The 24,369-nt window shown below is 35.9% G+C and overlaps 3 protein-coding genes across 3 annotated transcripts; all 3 read right to left on the bottom strand.

Moving 5' to 3' along the window:
* Positions 1–2,053: 2,053 nt before the first annotated feature.
* Positions 2,054–8,665, bottom strand: LOC107192028 (guanine nucleotide exchange factor subunit Rich). Its single transcript, XM_015581205.1, has 16 exons — positions 8,531–8,665; positions 8,149–8,256; positions 7,912–8,067; positions 6,946–7,260; positions 6,794–6,885; positions 6,434–6,707; positions 6,206–6,358; positions 5,921–6,121; positions 5,491–5,854; positions 5,207–5,412; positions 4,784–5,125; positions 4,058–4,547; positions 3,691–3,985; positions 3,125–3,597; positions 2,684–3,044; positions 2,054–2,464 (listed from the first exon to the last, which is right to left on the bottom strand). The coding sequence occupies exons 1-16, from the start codon at positions 8,663–8,665 to the stop codon at positions 2,137–2,139; spliced, it is 4,293 nt and encodes a 1,430-aa protein (XP_015436691.1). The 3' UTR covers positions 2,054–2,136.
* Positions 8,666–10,595: 1,930 nt separating this feature from the next.
* Positions 10,596–14,213, bottom strand: LOC107192035 (la-related protein 6). The gene is made up of 3 exons (XM_015581213.1): positions 13,449–14,213; positions 12,433–12,757; positions 10,596–11,194 (listed from the first exon to the last, which is right to left on the bottom strand). Exons 1-3 carry the CDS (start codon positions 14,211–14,213, stop codon positions 10,638–10,640), a joined length of 1,647 nt encoding a protein of 548 aa, XP_015436699.1. The 3' UTR covers positions 10,596–10,637.
* Positions 14,214–21,063: 6,850 nt separating this feature from the next.
* LOC107192029 (CCR4-NOT transcription complex subunit 10) lies at positions 21,064–24,006 on the bottom strand. Its single transcript, XM_015581206.1, has 10 exons — positions 23,449–24,006; positions 23,042–23,364; positions 22,847–22,953; positions 22,632–22,783; positions 22,348–22,547; positions 21,985–22,276; positions 21,561–21,902; positions 21,373–21,482; positions 21,208–21,286; positions 21,064–21,119 (listed from the first exon to the last, which is right to left on the bottom strand). Exons 1-10 carry the CDS (start codon positions 23,861–23,863, stop codon positions 21,064–21,066), a joined length of 2,076 nt encoding a protein of 691 aa, XP_015436692.1. The 5' UTR covers positions 23,864–24,006.
* Positions 24,007–24,369: the final 363 nt, after the last annotated feature.

The raw sequence follows: 24,369 nt of genomic DNA, 5'->3' as shown, positions 1-24,369 counted from the left end.
AGGTTCTCGCCTAACACAGTTTGTTATTATATTATCGATTTAAAACGGTTTTCAGATCGGTTCTATCATTCGTGTGCCAGTTTTGTTTACTCCAGTTGATACTTACGTTTAAACCAAACTGACGCGTTAATGTGAGAATCCTTTCATATACTTCGTGTAGAAAGAATCGAAGCGGAAATAGAATGATAGAACCGATCTGAAAACTGTTTTGAATCGGTACAGGACCAATATCGAGCAGCACCTTTTTTACCTATGTATAATACCTATATGTATAAATAGTTGTATGTAGCATCATTTTGGTTGTTCATAACTGTTTCAGTCAGAACATTGCGACCACCTCATGAGGCCAGGCCTCGAGGTAAACCTCTATCGTGTACAGCCTACTTTATATGTACACCGGCGAGCGAACTCGGCTTCCATTAGGGGAAAAAATGGCGAAGAGGAAAGGCCTCTCTCCACTTTGTAAATTTACTTCAGGTACTAAAACAAATGTTAAATCAAACGTTAATTTGGTATAAATTTCAGTAACTCCCAAAACTAAATGGTAGCAGGCCCTTCGCCAACTTCACTTTTTCCCTTAGCGGAAGCCGAGTTTGCTCGTCGGTGTACATATAACAGTTATTTAGGGAATCGTTTCAACTCCTAACACTAAACAATTTCTCTCAAGTAGGGAAACTGCGCTCAATGTATTCATAATTATTATTAACTAGCACATTATGTGTTTTTATTGACAAACCACCCTATTAATCTACCGTATGTAAATATAAATAATTTTGATTATTATTTTCGACTATCTATAATTAGCTATATTTTTCATTCGATATTTGTTTCGAATTTGAAAGTGGGGCCCCCGGGGCTATAGCCCACTCTTAGCTCCTTAATCCGGCGCTGTTCAGTGCAATACAAACAATTTGCTACTGTACTTTTATTCATAATGATACAGTAGAAGTCTTTGTGAATGCAAATTATAGCCAAATAGAGGTGTATAAATGAAATTTTATTACAGAAATATAATATGTAAATTAAATACTAGAGCTATTGTTCAACCCAAGTTTTATGCAGTATAAATGCATTACTTTCGTGATTACAGAATTCATTTTATGAATATTAATATCTCTGTTCAATGCAGTATTATTCTTGTACTAATTATATTGGGTAACCAATAAAATATATTACATCATTTATAATTCTCTTTGAATAAAAGTAGCCGGTTGTAGATACATTCATTTACAAATTTATATTATACAAACTACTATTTATCAGCAATCTGATTTTCCCTTTACAACATTTAGTATATCAAATCTTAATATAAAAACAATATCTATAATAATATCAATCACAAAGTTATTGACATTATGTCTACATACATAGTTATTTGTTTCCAATTTGATTGTGTTACATTCACGTTTCTTTACAGTCAAAAAAATCTGGAGGACGGTAATTTTTAATGTACAACTGCACAAATACAACTACACATTATCAATATTACTTTTTATACTGCAAATATTTTAAAATAAAGGATTTATGTTGACCTAAACAATGATCTGTGCATGCTATTTCTTTGCAATACACTCGGTGTAATATTGCAATGTACAAAATACTAAAGTTCAATATTATTGTTTCGTTTGTAATCAACTCTATAGCCTACTAATATCAATTTGCACTCAATATTAATACTCGTTATCACTGAATGTACATATATTGTCTACGGATGAAGGAAGCGATAGTATCAGTCATGTTTTGTAGTTTCTTCAAGCACTACTGTTTGTTGTTCAGTAGTTTAAGAATGAATCTAAAAATATGTCAACAGTAACTTTTCTACAACTTTAATCAAGTATTCACACGTATAGAAATCCTTAGAATATTGCGAAATACTAATTTCGTAAATATTACAATAAACTCGATGCGGTAATGAAAAATTATTATAACTTCCTGCATATTACATATATAATTTATATTTTAATGTTGGCGTTTGATGGTGATTGGATTCATTCCGTATTATTTGAAAATTTTTTAGTTCTAAACAGTAGTTTTTCTACTGAAACTAGGTGGTTTAAATGAAATTTTTCTACTTACCTATTAATATTAGATTGTAGTACAAACAACATATCTGTATTTTGAGAAGATAGCATTGCTTTAAGAGATTATACAGGTAGTCTGAGAAGAATTATTTTCCACATTATTCAGATTGCTGTAACTATTTCGAAAAGCCACTTCGTCGACATTTAATGATAACTCGTGAGATCGCTCTTCCTCTAAAGGGGCAGTTGTTGAAGCATGGCTAATAGACGAATGTCGTGATCGAGATAAGTTTCCTCGTTGGTTACTACCAGCAGACGGTGCTGGACTAGGAGACGGACTTTCCGGGATTTGCTCTTGTTCGTGTTGCTGTTTAATTACAACTAATCTGTTCATCAAAGAAATCTGAACCTGGATGCTCGACATAAACGGTCTATAGCCCAAACTGAAATACATAAATAAATTAATTTCTTCATACTATGTTCATAATAACTGTGGCACAGACGAAGTACGGAATAAACTTAATAATTCATACATTTTATGTCACACGACCAACAAAACAATTAAATCTAATGGAGATGTAATCTTCATACTTTAAGAATAACAGGAAGCAACAAAGTATTAGGTTTATTCTACAGTTAGCCTGCACTCACACAGTACTCACCATTCTGAGTGTGACCATTTGGTTAAAATAAGAAGACCATCTCTTAAATTAATTACAGAATCAAAAGTTTGCATAGGGGCGTGAGCTGCCCTAATAGTTCTAGCCATAGCAGGTGCGTCCCGCAAAACTGTTGCTAATACCGCAGCCCATCCTAAGCAACCACCTTCAAGAAATAATTGTAACAGGTATCTAAGTTGTACTTCTGCTCGACTTATCGGAGCACAAGGAGAAGTGTTATGGACTTCAGTTTGCTCTACTGGTTCCGGCGAAACCCAGCACACTGTTCCAACTCCAGTCCCAACTATGGATTCGGTGTCGTCTCTCCAAATTGTGCTACTGTCACTAAGAAGACTGTTGGCATCTGGGAATTTATTTATTAATACCTTTATTGGTTAATTAAATTAATATGATGCAATAACATTTTTCAAAGGAAATAAATACCCTGCAGCATATTTGCTGTCAATTTTGTTTCAGCGGCAGGAAATTGTGTTTCTAAACTGGCAACAGGAGAAATCAAGCTTGTGTAAGGTGGTCGTCCACTTGGTAAACTAGTATAACCACTGTCAGGTAAATCGATCGGGAAGCTCGAGTTCAGTAGTTCATCTTCTGGACTTTCTAAACTGACTGATCTTATCGAGCGTAGGGACGTAAGACTAGATCTTCGAAACTTTTGCAAAGTTGGAAGAGATAATACAGGGTAAGCAAACGCAAAATCCTCATGGACTGCCTTCAGTGTTGCCACGTAATCGTCGATTTTCGCTGCTCTATCACGTTCTCTACCGAACCATGTAACTAAATGGAAGTCCAGTCGTGCAGCAAATCTACCTAAATCTGCGAGTCGTTTTGCCGAAAGTAATCGACGGGCATGACGCTGTAGTATTACGTCAATAAAGAACTCTTCAGCCGATCCCTCTCTAATAGGGAGATTTTATTTATTGTACTTGAATTTTGATATAATAATTTGTATACTTAATTCTATTTCAAATGTACGAATAATTAAAACTTACTTGTTATCGGTTTTTTCGGTCTTAGAAGTATTTGTAGGCACAGACTTTTTCCGTCTCATAACTACATTTCTAGTTTTTTCTAACATCGAAGGAGGCGTTATATCTTTTGCGACCGATTCGAGTTGTACTTTAGGAGTTGCTGTGGTACTGTAACTTCGACTTCTTGAAACTTGCATGGTCCCTAATACCAAGGATAAATCATCTTCATGAGGTGAAAGAGGTGGTGTTTGTGGGGGTCCTCCTAATTTTGATGTACCGCCCCAAGACGTCCGTGGCGATTCGACATCATTCGGATCTTATCAAAACACAAATGTACACATAAAAGTAATAGAAACAAAAAGCAAATGTTTAGTTTTATATGATTTACCAATGGCTCTGAGAAAACGAACGAGATCTTTTGAAAGCTCCCATCGTCCTTGCTCTAACGCTGCATCCAATAATAAAGTGGCATGTTGTCGACTAACAGTAGAAGGTTCTAAGTTCTGTAAAATTATTAAGTAGCTAGCAGCAGTATCGAGTTGTTGACGCTGCAAACAATCTTGCAATAGTTTCTTCGGTGGTCCAGCAACAGAGAATAAATAAGGCCAGAGTGCTATTTCAGTCTTTCTAGCGCATTGAACAACTGCTCTAGCCCATACTCCTGGAAATTCACGGATGAATTCCACTACAGAAGGTAACTGGGCATCTGGTATTGGTTCTTTACTAGTCGCCTCTTCTTCTAATACCTCGTGAAGAAGAAGCTCCAACGAATGTGGGAAATATGGCAGTGAAGAACATGAGCGAGCAATCTCCCATGCATGATATCCCAAATTACGATTAATAAGTTGTCGTAATATTTGATGAAGATAAACTTGACTCTAAAATTAAAACATTAATCAAACTATTTCGTGTTATCTCTTTTATTAAATGATTCCCTGTAATTGGTGGTCAAACTTAGTGATTAGAAGCAGAGTTCTTCATTTCCATGAAAACGAAGTCTTTGTAAAAACTCATTTGTTTTTTACCTTGCACATATTTTTCATAATGGAGTCAATCATTCTGACGTTATACCATCAGTTACAGGACATCCATCTACAGATAATAATGCACTTACTGTAAGTTCTAGCAAACTGAAGGGTAAAGAGAATGGAGAATTTGTATCAGATGTAAAAAGTACAGTGTCATTTTCAGCTCCTAACAAAATAGCATCCTCGAAAAGTATAGCCAAAGGATAAATACGTAAGTGAAATGGTAACATTATTCTCTTGCTCATAAATGTATGTGCTTTTTCTTGGTGATTTCTAGGAAACAATGGAAGCCAGACACGCATTCCGTGAGCTCCACAAAATAGCCACAGAGCTTCTGTCAAGTGTGGCTTGTCTCTCCTTGATCTCCATGGTACCCAAACGTTTTCTACATAAGAAGCCAATACGGTTGGGGCACTACATGTAAATAACTATAATAATATATATTTAAACATTAAAAGAACAGATGTAAAATAACGAGTACATTAACGATAAACGTATTATTTACATACAACTTCTGGATTATCGGTAGAATGTTCCCGTTGAACCATCAGAAGACGCCCAGACACATTTAACAAAAGACTTTCAGGATGAGGATGACTTCCGGCCGTTTCTGCGCGTATAGTAGTTAATGTGGCACTTACAACGCAAGCAGGATGAACGCAAAGTCCGCTGACATCGACTGTTTGCAACTTTGTTAATTCTATACTTCCTGCATCTGAAATACAAATTCGTTTCTGTTGAAAGCAAATTCCCCATTTCTAATTTGTAGGGTGACTTTTTTCTTCCAACTTACCATTCTTGCTTTCTAGTACCATATCGTAAATACTAATCTGCCCATTAGCACAAAATGTTAAGAGTCTGTCCTTTAGGGTATTGAGCAATAGCACTTGCGACGGCATTCTAACGGTTCTAACATAATTATTATCCAAACGTGTATCACGTGGATATATTCTAACTTCATCTTTATCGTCCAATATCGAATAACTACTAGCTATCAAGAAGCCTCGATGCCACAGTAATCCTCCAGTCACGATGAAATCGCGTTCCTGAGTTTCATTACCAAATAGTTTCCATTTACGTGTAGGTAAAGAATAATGAGCTAACCCTGTTCGTCCAGCTACAGCGATACTCATGCCTTCGTTATCAATAGCAGTATACTACAAGAATAAATTATTTAATATGCATATATCTAATACATATACGAAATACATGTATTTACATACTCTTATTGGCCAATTGGAACCACTATATGCACTAGGGATAGGAACGACCAGCCATTGTTTACAACCTGCAAGTGTTTGCACTGTAGAATCATTAGGAATTTCACTACCAATGTGAAAAGTTGAAGTATTTGTAGAAACTCCGCCACCAAGGTTTAAATAGAGCCTATCTTCACCTTGTAAATACAAATGACCATGATGGCCCTGTTTAACAAAATGCAAATAACGTCAAAATGTTTACTATTGATAAATAATGAAATGTCTTTCGATATGTTTCCACAATCTCACCATGCAAGGATTGATCGTTAAAGGGCTTTTTACAAAATCCAACTGTATCAAAGAACGTTTGGAATTAGGTACTCCATTCCCATTTTCCTCAATTACAGACGGACCTGGAGATTCTCTCAGCATCCAAAGCTGATAACCTTCTGCAGACCATTCCTATAATGTACGAAATATGAGCTTATATAGTCTAGTAAAATTAATATTAAGTGTTTTATCAATGAATGTACCAACCATTACGTAAATATGCAAAGGATTATCATGAGATAGGTCTACTCTCAAACCATAATCCCACTTTAAACTACAAAGTAACAGAGCACCGAATGTACTCCATACTGCTAAGCCACCACCTTCCCAAGCTAATGCAATTGCGCAACTATCAGGAGTCCACCTTAAACATCTTACGCGACCAGGTCTTCCTGGATAATCTTTCGAAGATAAGCTTAATGTATGTGACATTTCTAAACCTCCTGTTGTTTCATCGACATAATAAACGACACCTTCAGAACTAACAACAAATGTACAAGTATAGATATACACACATACACACAATACATGTGTTGTAATACGAATCTCAGATATGAAAGAACATACTTTTGCCTTCCAATTGCAATAAGTCGATATTTATGATTTACAGCCGCACATGTAGCATCATCGACATCTCTAGCCCAAACTCCTTGTACTTGCTAAAAAATAATATTGATGTAATATATCTTGTCTGTATATTTAAAAGACAATTAACATACATTAGGGTCGAATTTTAGAGACTGTGCTGTGAGAAATGCTGCTTTGCCGGTGTTAAGAACAATTGCAAATCCACCAACTAAAGGTGAATATTCTATATCGGTAACATAAACATTGTTCTCAGTCAGTGGTACAGCCATAGTAGATATTTGTTGATCCACACTAAACGGTATTCTTCTTAAGTCAAGGGAGTAATCTCGATTCACAGTTCCATCCCATTTATGACGTATGATGTGACTAGTCTTTGTAGCTACCATCAACTCGTCGCGTATACAAACTAAAGAACTAATACCACCATCTATCCAAGCCGATTTCTCCTGAGAATATAAAATTTTTTTCAAACAAATTATTGTCAGCTGTCCATACAATTTCACATATATATTGTCTATTACACAAGAGTGCACAACTATTATATCTATGAAAAATGATGCATGGACTGAGGGAGATTGATAATTTATATATATATATATAAATTATCAATCTCCCTCAGTCCATGCATCATTTACGCTTGTTCGTAATACGTAGTTTAATGTTTGTTATTACTGTTTGTTTTATTGACAAATATTGATTTCCTGAGATATGTGCTGCATATACTAAGCCAGAGTCGGCTCGTGTACATCTTGGGTATGACTGGAGTAAGATTGTATTTCAGTTTTTATATGCATACCTAATAGAAAATTATTGCCTATTACAAAACAATTGTATTTACTCTCATTGAAAGCATACAGGCAATATATTGCATCCATAAAATGGACAGGTATATCTGCCTTATATTTTGAAAGATTGAATAAAAAATCTTTGAAAATTGTTCTTTAAGCACAAATGGAAATGATTAGTTTCATTATTAACAGAGAGTATAACAGTTTTTAAAAATTTACTTTTGTTCCTTGACAACTCTTTGTGTAACACTTTAATTTTCATGGAAGTATTATCAGGACATTCTTGTGTAATACACTATATAAACTTACAAATGTCAAAACCAAAGAAGGAATAACTTCCTTGATAAAAAGTTCTGCACTATCTCTTTTTAAACTAGTAACTGGAGAGTCTCTTTGTTCATAAAGACCTCTTCCCTCTGGACTGGAATCTGATAGTCTATAAAACAGAAGATAGCTATCCAATGTCTGAAACAAATAAAAATTGTAACAATAAAATTGTTTTATGCTTTTATATTGTAGTTGAATATTTTTTATAAATTTTCATACCGCAATAACCAGCATACTGGAATCTGGCCTCCACTGCACCAAAATATTGTCTCCATGTTTTTTTAAAGAGTCTGCAGTTCTTCTGATGAATACAATGGGTACACACGGCTACATGTAAATGTTTTTTATTACAAATGAAATCAAAGTATAAAAACATAGTAAACTGCTTTATAGAATGAGTTTAACAAAAATTATTGGTCAACATGCAAAACTGAATAGTGAGATCTAAGGAAATGATCGTACAGTTAGTATAGTACATCTTAACTACATTAGGTACATAAAGAAGTATTATGAATCACTAGGACTGAACATCATGAAGGCTCTTAATTTCACTTTGGAACATATTAATTATCGAATTTAACATCACATTTAAAACACATGCCTTGCAATACCAGATGGTGAGAGAATCTGCCGTCAAAACAGCGAAAAGTATCTTATCCCTGTTGCAAACAATTGCAGTTATCTTCTCCGGGTCTATTGTATTCAGAACCCGTGGCCATCCGATCGGAAAAAACATGATTTCTATTTAAAATTGTCCACTTGTCATATTCCTGCTATATTTGAATTGTTTTCGTGTTTTACCTCTTGCGTCAATGAATTTGACAAGTAAACACATCCTAACCTCACCGTGTTATGCTGATCATAAATAATGAATATACGTACATATATACATATATATGTTACTGCTACGAAACGAACTGAAACTCCCACATCCACGTAGCACAATTGTATACAGTATACGGACGGAAGCTACTCATGACACTCATACCACTTATCTAAATAATTTACCAGCATTCGCACCAATTCACACTACCTCATGTGCAACTGTTAGTATTATCGCATTCAAAAACGTGACACTCGATCCATTTTATTTGTAAATAGCTTATTGTTAGGTATACAGTAATTAACACGAGTATGTAAAAGTTTAAAGAACATAGGTACGTATAAACGCAACGTCCATCGTGTTTAAATAGTTGCATCAGTACCGTTATAATTGTACACGTATGTACATATATATGTGCTTAACATAAGTAAATTAACCGAATAATTTGATATACGAACATTTTATAAGTTTGAATGCTACGAATATTCGTCAAATATTTTAATTATACAATATGTCATATATTTGAATTATAGCTACACGCTAAAATATTGTGCTTGTACAATTAATTTCTTTTGTATGGAAAAATTTATTTGTAAGAATTTGCATATGATATATAGTTAATTCATAATTTATTGGCAAAGTTATTAAGTTGATAACTGTTTATTATTTTTAAGATTTAACCCTTGTGTAGGCAACCGGGTATGTACCTGGGTACCAAAGTACCCATTACTAAATTTCCTTTCACAATTTTTTATGTTCTTGTTTAAAACAGCACTTGGTATATTATAGGAAGGAAAAACTAAGAGTTTCGGAAAAGTATGAAAGTAGAATTATCTATGTTTATATAATCTGGCAGAATAGGAGTACATATTAAAAGATACATTTAAAGAGTTTAATTTCTTTATGGAGCGTCTTGTTTTATGAATGCATGAAATATTGTGACTGGACGTGTACGTAGGACAAGGAATGTAAATTTGAAAGGGATAACATAAAATCGGTATAAAATCACAACATAACGTATTATATTTTTTTACAATGTTTCGTAGTTATTGACACTTAGTAAAGTGTCGAAAGTACCTAGAAATCGACGTGTGTTAAATGTATGTATGTATATTTTACTTAAGATTCCGAAGTCCGTACATTATTAATAAGTAGGTATCACAGAATCTCGTAATCGAAAGTTTTTGTATAATAATACTTAAGTATAAACGGTGAACAATATTCAAGTATCTGTTATCGTTATCTGTTCACGATCATCTGTCGCACTGAGCTAGATATACATATATATTTTGTTTCAGCTCCTGTCTAATTCCACTCAAATTCCCAACACATTTACTATACATATAAGCTAATTCTTGGTCCAACGGCATAGGCCCCTCTGTTGTCTCTATTTATTAATGATATCTATTATTAACGTACATATTTTCCATACCATACGATGCAGGCGAGGGCAAAGGCCACTCATCTTTCGGCTACGCCCATGTCCAGGCTATAAAAATATCAAGTACATTAAACGTCTGCATTAGCAATATCTATGTTTCCGTATTATTTGTCGAAATTTGATCAGTCTGTGTTACTAATTATACTACTGAAAAGTGTTTCAACAGCATAGATCTCCAAGTTGCATTTTCGCCACTCTATAATTCTTATCCCTTGTATCCACGATACTTGTGGCCTAGCCGCAAAAATCATTAAGTAGCATGTACTTACATATGTATATGTATCTAGATAAATGCAATTTCCGTGGTCGCAGAAAGTAGTATTTACGACATTACGTTTTCATCGTGTTATTCTTATGAATGTGAACAGTAGAATAACCTAGTAAAATATGGCCAAACAATTTACTTTAACGATCTGTATACATGCCACAAAGAACGACTGACGTCTACCAAGTGGGTTCTATTGATGGTGACATGGCGTTGATTTTTAGAGGCCTACCAAATCCACGTGTACCATCCGGACCAGACGGCATTCTCGTTACGTTCTCTGGCAAATGTGTTAACGCTATACCACTGTTGCTTCTAGGTCGACAATAAGTGGTCTGTTCGGAGCCAGAGGAACATAGAGATAACCTTCTGGCACCTGCATCGAAGCCGGAATCTCGACTACACGCGGACAGTCTTCTCAAGAATGGCCCATAATCCGTGGATCCACGGCGACTAGAATGATAGCAGGCACTATTGCACTCGGAACCGGAACTCGAGCAACAGGAGAATCGTCGGTTCTCTTGGTAGCAGTAACTCGGTGGAAAGACCGGATGGCAGTAACCAGTTTCGGAACCAGAGGAACAAGCGGAGTAACGTCTGCCAAAGTTTCCGGTTTCCGAGCCGGAACCTGAACCGGAACAGGAAGACAAACGACGAAGGATGAAACCGTTTTCCGAACCCGATACCGAGCAGCCGGACAACCGGCGAGACAGCCATGCGTCTGGTGAAGGTGGTCCTGTAAGAAAATTTGTAATGTTCAGTCGAATTTTTGAATGTGTAAATGTGTACACAGTTCACGGGTTTCTGTATCTCCACAAAGGAACGAACAATTATATTTCCAGAAGGTACCGATACCTACACAGTGTATTCAAAACGTTCCCGGACTGTTATTACATTAAGGCTAAATCTATTGACTATAGATCTTCTTTTGTTTATCAGCTTCGTTTAACCTTAAAAGATTTAGTCGTTTGTCTGCAGAGCACATTTAAAATTTGTCAGTTTTGTTTTGTTGTAATAATTTTTGTGATGGAGCAAAGAGCTGCGATACGGTTTTGTTTTTTAAGTGGAGAAAGTCCTACAGAGACATACCAAATGATGCAAAATGCATATGGAAGTGACTGTCTCCGTCGTACGCAAGTATTTGAATGGTATTCACGTTTCAAGAATGGTTGCAAGTCACTCGAAGACAACCCAAGGAAAGGGCGTCCGTCGACAAGCAGAATGGACGAAAATGTTGAGCGAGTTCGTCAGCTTCTCATGAAAGATCGCCGTATGAACATTGAAATGTTTTCAAAGGAGTTGAAAATAAGTATTGGAAGTGTTCATGCTATCCTTCATGACGAACTTGGAAAAAAAACACCAGTCCGGTCAATGGTTTCTGTTACACGATAACGCTCCGTCTCACACGTCGCTAACTGTGTCTTCATTTTTTGCTAAAAAGTCAGTCACGGTTCTAATGCACCCTCCGTACTCACCAGATCTGGCTCCAGCGAATTATTTCCTATTTCCAAAATTGAAACTAGCCATGAAAGGAACTCGTTTTGAGGACGAGGAAGCAATCAAACGGAAAGTGACAACGACGTTAAAGGGTATTTCAGTCGTAGACTTTTCCAGATATTTCCGGCGACTGTATGAACGTCATCAAGAGTGTATCAACAGAGGAGGAAACTATGTAGAACACTAAACAATAAAATGATGTCTACCTATAAATCTTTTTGGTAGCAAACATAAGTCCGGGAACTTTTTGAATACACCGTGTATACTTTCCGATAATATAACGAAATTCTGCTTCTTCGAGCATTCAAAGTACAGAGGCTTCTTAGCAGAAAATTAACACCACATTTTCATCGTGAATGCTTGAGGAGATTTGGTAGAAATAGTAATGTTTTCGTTTATGGAACCTTGTTGAGGATAACAAAGTATAGTATTTACAGGGAACTGTAATTTTGATAACTGATTTAAATCTACGCATACCTTGATAGGGATGGCCCGGGTAAGCGTGATACACTGGATAACCATGAATGGGTTTTTTCTGTCTGACTCTCCCGTCTTCAACCTCCGATCCACTGGCACAACTCGAGGAGTTGTAAGCTTCCTCTTTGGCCAATCTCGTCAGGGCACCTTTCTTCGTTGATTGCTGTTTCCTCTTCTTGTCACCGGATTGTTGCAGCTCGAACACCTTGGCATCACCGAAGGCCATTTGCAGTGCAAGACGAGCGGACGCTGAGTCCGTGAACTCGACCATGGCGCACTCCTCGTTAGATGCCAAATCTGGCCTTTTAGCGATTACTTGTCGCACCTGACAATTGAATACAAGTTCCTTATAGTTGTGACAATCAACGGTCGCCTTTTTATAGTATACATCATTAAATTATCAACGCATAGATTTAAAATTACTTTTAGGCAGTTTATTCAGAGTTTCATTTTACTTATCGAAACGTTTCAGAGTCCTTAGATCGTTTCGTATTAGTTATGAAATTTGCAGTCTACCTTCAAATCAACCGACTATGCTTTGTCGCTTAAGCATGTTTTTACAACCGAAAATGAGAGAGACATTACAATTGCGGCCATGTTTATTTTACTTCTTCTAACATCGCCAAAGTATCGATAATAATTCGTGTTATAAAAGTAGAAAAAGCAATGTAGGGGAAGGGCCTACTAATACTTGGTCTCGGAGGTTACCGAAATCTATGCCAAATTAACAATCGGTTCAACATTTATTTTAGTACTTAAAATAAATTTACCAAGTAGTAGGAGACCCTTCTTGTACGCCACTTGAGAAATTTATTTCAACTACTGAAATAAATGTTAAATCGAATGTTAATTTGGCATAAATTTTAATAATTCCCAATACCAACTGGTAGGAGGTCCTTATCTACGTTACTTTTTCCCCTAGTGGAAGCCGAGTTTGCTCGTGAGTGTACTTGGTAAAGTGGGATCGCACTGTGCATTTTGAATTGGATTCATTTAATACAGATAAAATGTATTACCTCAGCTGGTGCAGGATGCCCAGGTCGAAGAACTCTGATAAGGGCGATCTCTCCGCACGGTCGAAAGATTTCAGCTACAGATTCCACCGATAATTTCTCAACCGGAAGTCTGGCGGCTAAAATCGTTCTCGAAGGGGCAGTTTGATCGAATAACGGCAAAGGATCGATCCTACGTAATTTGGTCCCCTGTGGATTCACTTGAAGTTTCTTCGATTTAGCCAAAGCCGCACCAACAACCCTCCAGTCTCTGCTAAGGTGTTTCACCCTTTTGAAACTCGAAATCAGTTTGAGCGACACGTATCCTTCCTTGTTTCTCTTTACGTGTTTCAACAGAAAAGCGTCTTTAACGATATTCGCGTCCGAAAAGTAAAATTCCACTTGAGCACATATTTTCTCAGCCAAATCGCTGTTAGGCGGAACAAAATCGTCCTGTTTTTCGACTGTAGTTCCATCAACTTGCGTTTCTTGCATTTGATTATTCAACTCTCTAGGATTAACGTCCTCGGTGAAATCTGCTCCCGAATCTGGATCCGAATTCCGATGTTCTTTCGCGGGAGTTTTTCGTTTTCTTTCGTTATCGGAACTTCCACTGTCCGACAGATCGGCTTCTTCACCTTTTGAACCTCTACGGTCGAAGGAAAGACTAACGTCGCTGTCCATTGAAGAAATACTGTCCCTAGTGTCGGATTTCTTCATCGGCGGCGGGGAGAAAATCAGGCTGCTTACTTTATCCCTCAGCTCTTGCTGAACATCCACCTCATCCATGTTGAAGCGCCTCGAACTTCACAGAAGGGAACGAAAATCTGGATTTCCTGCACGTGTGTCTTTCGAATTAGTCTATTCGAGATGTTATGACGGCGTTGTGATTCTTCTTCCGACAAACACGTTCCAGACCGTGCCAGATGCTACTTCCATAACGCACCGAGCATCCAGTTTTCAATGTCGGAAAACGACCTGTTTGAATCGCGCGCCTCTCGTATCGAAGAGGAGATGACGTGCGACGAAACGAAGGATCAAAGGTAACAACAATTAGTCTCGTGTTTTACAGAAGGTCTTCGTCGATTGTCTTTTTCGTGATTGGTTCCCTATAGTAGTTGCTTGTATAGTCCAAGAGGAAAAAAAGAACTCGGTTGCCTAACGATGACGAGATCTGTTTCTCCTGGTCACCAGGTCCGACACGTTTGGTGGCACTAAATCGAATCTGCGAAGACAGGCGAGTAGGTCTATTAAACGATTCGACGGTAGGCTAACGATCCTCGGAGAGGGGAAACCACGGAGGACGAATGGATCCTAAAGGAGGGGGCTATGGGAAAGAAAAGAAGAGAGTAAAAGGAGCCGATCTTCCCGCTCTCGTTCAGAATGCGTGCTACTTTGCCTCGGAAGGGGAGGAAAGTGGGAGACTTGCGCGATTCGTGACAGTTCGGGGAAGAGTGGTCTTCCCGAGGACTTGTCCACCTCTTTAAATACTTTCGCCCACGGGTCGCGCATGCGTGATTACTTGTCCCGTGGTAAACCTACCCTGAGGTCGTGACCTTCCTAAATACTGGTCAAGACTAAGACGCCGGGAAGATACGTATTGTCTGAAGGGTATTCGGTCGGGACCTTGGCGAAGTAAACGTGGAGCGGAAGGGTTGTTTGGTCTGACTTACTTTAGATTTCTTTTCTATGATTTAGTTATTTAATTTATACGATAATCTAAATATTATTTAGATTACACTGTTCAACAAATTTTAACCTTTTTTTTTTGTTTTTGGAACCTCTAGTAGGCGTTTTTGATTGATCCTAAATAGCACAAAAACGTCCTATGTACGTCCGATGGACGTACGTTCCGGACGTTCTGTACATTCGGAGGATGTCCCGAAAAGGTCCACGTGTCCCCGTTAGGTCCTCGTTAAGATCTTTAAATGTCCTAAGAAGGTCCTATTTACAAAGTGGAACGTTCTGAGGACATCCTGTGTCAACATTCTCAGAACGTTTCCCGAATGTATAAAAGTAACACTCCCTGTGCGTTTTGGGAACGTTTAAAGAGATTTTAAAAACGCTATGGTAATGTCTTGAAAAACGTATAAGAAACATTTCCCAAATGTTTACAATTGCGGTTAGATTTCATTCTGTACAAGGTGACAGGAATTAGGTTAGGTTGGTTTGTGTTTAACAAATAAAAGATTAACTCTCCTGCGATTTCCGCACTTAGTAAAAATTAGATCTACATAGTTAGTTCCTGTTAATAAATAAAAGGTTAAATTTCCTGTGAGGAATTGTAATGAAAATATAGGTCAGGGGATTATGATCTCCAAGTACATTGTGTTTATTTCTATTTTCACAGCAAAACTCTGATTCAGTGTTGGTTAGAGACAGTTTAAGAAAAAACATGTTTTTTCAACTTTCTTGAGGTTTTCGCACAAAACCGCTAGTGTTGTTACACTTCTCTATTGATTCTTTAAAGACTGACGCCTTGTTCATGGGGTTCCATCACCTTGCACGGAATGACATTGGCAAAAATACTAAATGAAACGATCCAAAATTTAAGTCTTGAGAACATCCGAAGGACTTTTGGGACGGACGTTTCTAGAACATCCGAAATTTAAGTCTTATGAACGTCCTAAGGATGTCCAAAATGGACGTAGGACGTTCGGATATAAACTGGACATCAAAACGGACGTCCTTAGAATGTACGGTGCTATTTGGGATTTTTATGAGCTGAATACGAGTCTGCAAACCGTTTCTGTCTAGCACGTAAGTTGAAGAATATCAGCAAGAATTGCTGCGTTTTCGGTGTCCTTTTCACTTTGAACATTATTTAAACGTATTTAGATGTTTATAATATAGTAACAATTTATGTCATTTTGTTCGGAAGACTCCAGAGAATTATTTCGTGTCAAAAGAAACTGAATAACTGTTCCGATAAAACACAGCTCCAAAGTTAAAAATTTGAAATTATTAAGAAAATACATTTTTTTTTAAACGATACGTAATGGAAAGAAACGGTTTGCAGATTCGTATTCAACTAATAAAGATCTATCAGAAACGGCTATTGACTGCAAAATTTAGTACGTCTTGAACAGTGTTATTGCAATACCAAGCGTCGTACACATTCAGACGAAAACATTGCTCCGTGGAACACGCATGTAAGTACCTACAAAGTCTCGTGTTTTAACGCGCTCGGCAAAAAGAGCAATGCACGGCTTTCCATTAGAGGTTCACAGTATTTCGCGGAGAAGTATCTCGTCCTCTGCGTAAAAAGAAACAACTATTGTCTTTTATTCAAGGCTGCTTGTTCCTTGTACGTAACACGTAACATATACATATAATCGCTGCACTTAACATCCACATTTCTGTTAGGTGGAAACGTAACAAGGACAGTGATTTCTGTACACATATATTTCTCTAAGAAATTCCGGAAAAAACCTGAGGATTACAAATTGTAGCGTCGTCGTGCAATAATGTTTAACAGAAATTTGAGAAAAGAATCGACAGGTAAACGGAGTCATGTGTAACGCATTACCGAGAATACCTACTCATCACAGGTATCACCGTCAATTTCCATATTTCACGTAATCAGAATATTAAAAAAAAACGAGTGACTATTTCGAAGAAACTGAACGTTGACTTTTATTTAGGATCGACGAATCGAATCAGACACGAATGGAAGAAATGCGAAACTAGATGATCGAAGCGAACTCCTCGACTCTTTGAACCTAAGTCTGTGTGTCTTTCACGGAAGCTGGGCCGTCGAGTCGGCTGCTACAGGAAGGAAGGATTTCTTTACGGTGGTGGTGAACCTCGATAACCTCGAAGAGACCCGCCGGGTTTATTCGCAAACGCTTCGCGTTGTATCCGGACGGTGCCAGCATAATAAGATATAGGTCAAGTGCGGCTGGTACCATGTATCGCCATACTTGTAGTGGGGAAGGACGAAGACATACGCAGGTTATCGTTGTCGAATCGAAAGGGTTTCTTTATCTTCGTCTATTTCGAATACCGCCTGTTTGTCGGCTAATACTTAATACGAATTCATTCAAATCTTATTCAAAATTAAGGAGAGAACCGTTGGCTTACTAACTTTAATGAGAAGTGATTAATTATTAAAATTAAATGATATATCAACGTGATTATTTGATGCAATTGTAAAAGGAAAAGAATCACATCGGAATATTGTATTTTAACGTGAATGAAGCTAGACAGTTGTTTACGAGAAATAGTCAAAGTTAAAGTAATCGATGGCAGCATATAAAAAAAATTGGATTAACATTTACGTAAAAGTGTTTGAAGGATCGACGTGTAACCCTCTTAGGTATATGGCTTCGTATGTACCTACGTATATTGCGTAAGCAGTTGTTTGGAACATTTCAAAGTAGCTATAGATTGACAGTGAGCAACGCACTTTCTTTGAGAATATATTATGGTCCGGCTTGAGTGCAATAATCATTATAAATTTACAACCGTCTCTTATAATTGCAAGAAAGCAAAAATACGATATTATAGAATGTTCAATTCATGCATCATAGCGGAGTACCTATTTTATAGTATTACTAAAATTTTTAAATAATACATATTTAGTTTTATTGAAAATATACATGCATGATGATTTAAAGATTAACTAGTTTAACATGAAATTAAGATACATACATACATAACCGATAGTACCTGTGTTACTTTTATTTTATTTGCTGTTCACGACTGATCTTAACAATTTTCACGGGTAATTAGGTAAAATAATAGGTAAAATAATATTCTGAATTTAGAATTATGTACATTCACTCTGCGACCGAGTGCATATAAAAAATAATATATTAATTGATACATCTATTAACTAACATCTATTAATTAATGTATAATACATTCATAATATGGTATATTTACCGTGTTAGTCTTTTCATATCCAATGCATGCATGGTAATAATCGTCCATGGTCATTTATTATATCGTATTAGTAAATTAGTATAATTAATAGAGGAAATTGAAGAATAAAAAAAAATACATTGGATCGAATGAGATTCGATCGTGAGATTTCTAAATTACTTGTCCTTGCTAATCGTGTAGATCACCTCACCACCATGATACTGAAATGAAGAGCTTATATTACGCTACATCCATCGAGGTGTGAAATTTTAATTGTGTATATGTATCTACCTTAAAAACGTTCGAATATCTACAAAAGCAATTCTGAATTTCCTGCAAAACCACATCGAAATTTAAGTCGGACAATTCGTGTCCTTCCCTTGTTAGAATAAGTAGAAATAGAGGTAATTCGAAGTAGAAAGAGTAAGTAACAATAAGTATAATAGAAATACATAGTATGTAAGCATATATAAGAAGTCGTATTCGATAACATGAATACTCGATTTTCGAATCGTGTATTCACGGAGATCTCCAGGAATAATCTTATACATATATGTATACACGAGTAATTACATACTTTATTCTCTCCGTTGCGTGTCCTTGTTAATTTCGATAGGTATATGATTAAGTAACAATTCATCGAGGCCCATTCGCGCTTACAAATTCTTAATTTGAATTTTCGAAGGAAACACGCCGGTTATATGACGTCGCTCTTCACCATCGCGTGTCATTCACAGTACGGCTTATATCGATATTTATTGATAAATATACTCGGTGTACTTATAATAGAGTTGTACCACTTGAGCTACTTATTCTTCTAATTTATACGCATTCTTGGTATACGTTCACTAATATATAATCGAATTTAGCTCTAACGTTTGACCGTAGTTCGAGTTAGTTTAGACTCTGGTGAAAAGAAGGACGGTCAGGGTGCTCGATAGTTCTTCGGAGGGCGGCGATTCCCCGAGGCGATTCTCGGTGCTCCGGGCGGCATCGTCTTGTTCTACTCGTTGGAGACGGGAGCAGAACTCGAACTGGGTCAGGGCAGCGCGCCAAATGGTCGAATCAATTTTATTTTAAATTTATCAAGTCCGCTTCAGCTCCACGGACACGCGTGATCAGTTCAGATTTCCAGGCTGTGCATTCCGATTAAAATGGTGCCTTGTCTTTGTGATACGAAAAGTCGGAGAAAAAATGGCTGTAACTCGCAGAATTTCAGTTTTTTTGCAACTAATGTAAGATGCTGATTCTATTGTACGCATGATAAGAGTATGACAAAAAGGAAATTGCTAACGAAGAATATATATAGTGTATTGCAAGAAACTGAAATAAATAATGATTGCAACTGGAACGACAATATAAATACGAATTCTCAATTAGAAATTTAATTGTAAGTTCGTTTCAGAGTATTACAGGCATACCTCAAGATGATAATTCGAGAATAATGCTAGCACGTGAAAGGAAGATAAATTTCATAATCGATATTTAATTACTCATCGTGAACTATAATTATAACTTTTTTAATGAATTCCGAATTCAAGGAAGTATGTATGTACCTATATCGTTTTCTGTTAACCCGATTTGCAAGAGGAAGCGCGTAATATATCGCACCTGCAATGGACGGCCTTCCGCTGTCCTTCCTCTTCAACCGGAGAAACATTGAAATCTTCAGATATATCTTCGATACAATGGAACACTTTATTTCTGTTCCTCCCATTGTTCAACCGACCACGGTTTCTTGTTAGCGGTAGATCATTTCGATATAAGGTCGTGCAATTTTGTGTTGTAATCACCCGTTCAAATATCCTACAACTAACTACTTATTACTTTTAAGATCATTTCTATTGAACTTGTGACATGGAAATAATACAATTTATGCAGACCGTTTTGAAAAATAATAAGCGCGTATAAAAACGAGAAGTTTCGATTAATAAACGTATATACATATTGTAATTTGCTGATACAGAAGTGTTTATACATATGAATCATATTACATTACATATAATTGTAAATATAGAAAACAATCGAAATGTTAATATAACATCTTCTAAAATTGTGTAAATAGCGTATATTATATATCCAATCGCATATCAAGAACTCATGTACGTAGATATACTAATACATGCATATACCAATCGTACGTATTAAATAGAGGAAACGCTGTCAAATGTAGAATACTGAACAGTGGAGAACCACTGGAAATGTGTGAGTCAGGCAGAGTAAGGTCCAGTATAAGGCCCTGGGGTGATTCGCCTAGACGGCCATGACCATATTACAGGCCAAAGGCCTCCAAGCCAGTCAGAACGCTTCCAGTAACAATCGGCGAAATCATTGCCGGCAATTCAACACGCGTATTTACCACTCTAGAACCGGAGTATACAGAGGAAATATGTTTACACAACTGAATCGGAAATTACGTATGTCCTTTATTGTGAATAATATATGTTTAAACACACAATTTCAATATTTCGTCGAGTCTTATCGGTCTTATCCTCTCTTTGAGAACAACAGTAATTTAGAAAACTTTATAAGTAATACAGGAGTTATATTTATAAAACATTCTGAAATGTATAAGAATTATAATATTTATTAATCAATTCAGATTTCTTCACAGAATCGTGATTTCTATACAATACGCATATATTTGCATACGCAAATGCGTACACTTCATTTACACTTACATAAAAATTCAATTTGATCGTAATAAAGTTCGCAATGAAAATTTACATAAAAATTCAATTTGATCACACTTTTTTTAACGGAAAATTTACCGTCAGCGGTACTGTGGGCAATGTTGTTTTATAATTGACCTTGAAATATCTGCGTGTCCTGTAACATAAAAAATAAGTTGAAATTACTGTTTAACAAGGTTTTCCTTTGATATTGTTTACAATCAGAAGTTCTATTATAGTGTTACCTAATTGTAATTCTATGTACAAAGCTAACATTATTACGTGTATAGGGACGTCGCAGTCTGGACCTTTAGACATCCAAACCTGAAAAGGTTATTACAATATTTAGTAAAACTAATAGCAATAATAATCGAACAATATAGTTGCAAGTCTTTAGAAGTATGAATTACCTGTTTTAAGGTTTCTCCAGATCTGTCAAGTTCACCGCGGATTGCATAAGCTACAGCTAAATTATATCTCAATACAGCTATACCCGTAGGAACAGTTGCCGGGTACCACACTATAAATTACAATTAATAATTTTTTTAAATATAAATAATTTTAAAACAGAATCAAATGTTTGCAAGCTAGGCCTTACTTTTTATAGGTCTTGACACAAGTTCGTCGCTTTTCTCCTTATCCTGGCTTTCAGGAATAGGTACAAAAGTATTTAGATCTTGAATATTTTCTGGTTTAAGATACTCAATTGCTTCACTAATTTTGTCCATAAATATTAAACTTTCTGCAGCATAAAGATTTCCCAGCATTTTGTATGCTCCAGGCAATTTACTAATATTTAGTAGTGACTTGGCGTGTTCAAGAGCGACGACGTAGTCGCCAAGACATAAACATACGTAAGCGCTTGCTGCTAAAATACTTGTCTTTAAATTTAACGCTTCAACAGCTGAGACTTGTGACACTAAGCTTGAATGTTGAGCACCTGAAAAGTTATTTTTGTTAATTATTAATATATCAATTATATTATATGTTATTTTAAATGTTTTTTTTTTAACTTTCAATACCTAAGTTATGAGCAGGTGTTAATGTTAAAGGTACTGACTGTGGACCAGTAATTGTTGTAATCGGGACATTGAGTTCACTGGTACTTGGTAATAAAAACAATGCATTCTTTAAACATAGAGATGCAAATTCTAATGTTAACTGTGGTATAGCAGATGGAAAACCTTCGGAATGGTATTTTGTATCTTTGAAAAGTGAGGAAGCCAGAATAATTTTCCTATGAATGCCAGAACCAATGACTTTTTGTACTAAATCCTTTCTTCGTTTTGGAATGTTAAAATCGACTTCATTTGTCTGGAAATAGGGTAAAAATGACTTTTTCATTCTCAAATATATTATAATATAATTTGAATAAACTCACTTACTGGTTTGTGATTATAAATGCAGCATTCTGCAACTCTCAGCCAAAGTTTAGGATTATTATGAAGCTTCTGGGCAGCTTCCATAAAACAGTCAAATGCAACTGTTGCCTGACCTGCATGTAATAATGATACACCTAAACTGTACATTAACTTGTGATGTCTATTTCCACCAAGTGTATACAGTGGTTGCGCAGATAAAGGATCTACATAATCATAGTCTCTTTAGATAAAATGTTCTTAATATCCAAGTTCAAAATTACACAAGAAAATCTAAATATTATAATTACCACTGTCATTTGCTTGTACACTTTCTAAAGCACATTTGTTTTCATATAAAGCCTTTCTTAAATAGAAACAGGCTAAATTTGGTTTACCCATTGCAAGATGTATACATGCCATATTGTTATAGTATAAAACAACAGAAGACTCTCCAGAAGATCTAAAAGCATAAAAATGCATTCATATACACACTAATATAAACTAAAACAAAAATCTCACTTACTTAAAATCCAAATTTTCAGATGTTACAGAATTTAACAATTTGATAGCTGTTTTATAATTTCCTCTTAAGTATTCGAGATTAGCTTTCAAAAATACAGTTGATATATTCTGTGGGAAGAAACAAGACATTAAGTTAAAGTAAGGAACTTATTTAAAATAATATATTAAGAGAAAAAGAACAATTGTATCTTCTTACTACAGGTGTGCACAGAGATACTAGTGTCTTCCATTCTCTTCTACACAATTTCAATTGATGCATCTTAAGATAGATTCTAGCCTTACATTTCAATAATTTTACTTTAAATGCATCAGTAACTGTATCTGCTTCCTTTCTCTGTTCTTTTTGTTCTTTCATAGATTTCATTATACCTTCCTTATCAACAGATGCAATTTTAGAATTATCTGTTGATATCAGTTGACTTTCTATGTAATTTATTAAAGACAATGCTGCATCTGGCTGATCCACTATTATATGTAATTCTATTAAAAGCAGGCAAACTTTGTGTGCTAGTGATTCTTCTAAAAGAAAGTAAAACTAATATTTTATATAGCATTAGTGATTTAATTAATATGATTATATGTACATAACTATTTCTTACATACCCATAGGTTCTATAAAAGCAAATAGTCTATTCATAATTTGAAGCGCTGCATTATATTGTCTTGTGTGATATAATAGAACTGCTTGATTATACCGCATTACACACTTCTGAATATCATCTATGGTTTCAGTTGACCCAGTCATTGACATTTGTCCACAAATTGCATTCAAACTTTTCCTCAGCAACTCTGCTTTCTTGAAGTCATTTTTATAACATTCTACTATAACTTTATTGTGCATTACTTTTAGATCTTTGGGTCTGAGGGTTTCCAGCTTATTTAAATACAACAAGCAACTGCTGTATGCTCCTTTTTGAAATTCAGCAAGTGCATTCTGAGCTAATTCTTGCTCTTGCTCCGTTATAACTGCTGGACCAATATCCTTCTTTAGTATTTCATTTGTCTCACTCATTTTCATTTGGCACAAAAATAGTATTTATCACGTCATCAAATCCAACAAAATTATTGCAATTTTTCGTCGAAGTAGTTTAATGATGAGTATTTTCTTTGAGTTTTACATGACATTTATATACTTAGGTTAAATTTTCATTGACTAAATTGCAAAGCTCCTTATTTTTCTTCTAACTTGATTCATTAAAAAATAACGCAAACGATATTACAATAGACCAAACCTAGGTAACATTATATTCAGTTAACAATAACTGAGGTCATATATTTATGTACATAACCCTTTCATTTAACAGCTTGATAGCACTTCATATGGCTTGATATTTGAGAATATTTGACCATATTTGACTGATTGCACCATGGATTGTAGTGCCTGGTAGTGCCTCCTCACAGGTCACGGGTGTACAACCACCGACTAGGTATAGGATAGACCTATCATCTTATGGGACTTCGTGTCTCATGTTCTGAAATACCGATAGTGTAAAAAGTCAGGGATTTTCTGCTGCCCTCTACGTT

This window comes from Dufourea novaeangliae, unplaced genomic scaffold, assembly GCF_001272555.1.
Source record: "Dufourea novaeangliae isolate 0120121106 unplaced genomic scaffold, ASM127255v1 scaffold295, whole genome shotgun sequence".
In the NCBI taxonomy this organism is placed as follows: Eukaryota; Metazoa; Arthropoda; class Insecta; order Hymenoptera; family Halictidae; genus Dufourea; species Dufourea novaeangliae.
This window is presented reverse-complemented; position numbering and strand designations above follow the sequence as displayed.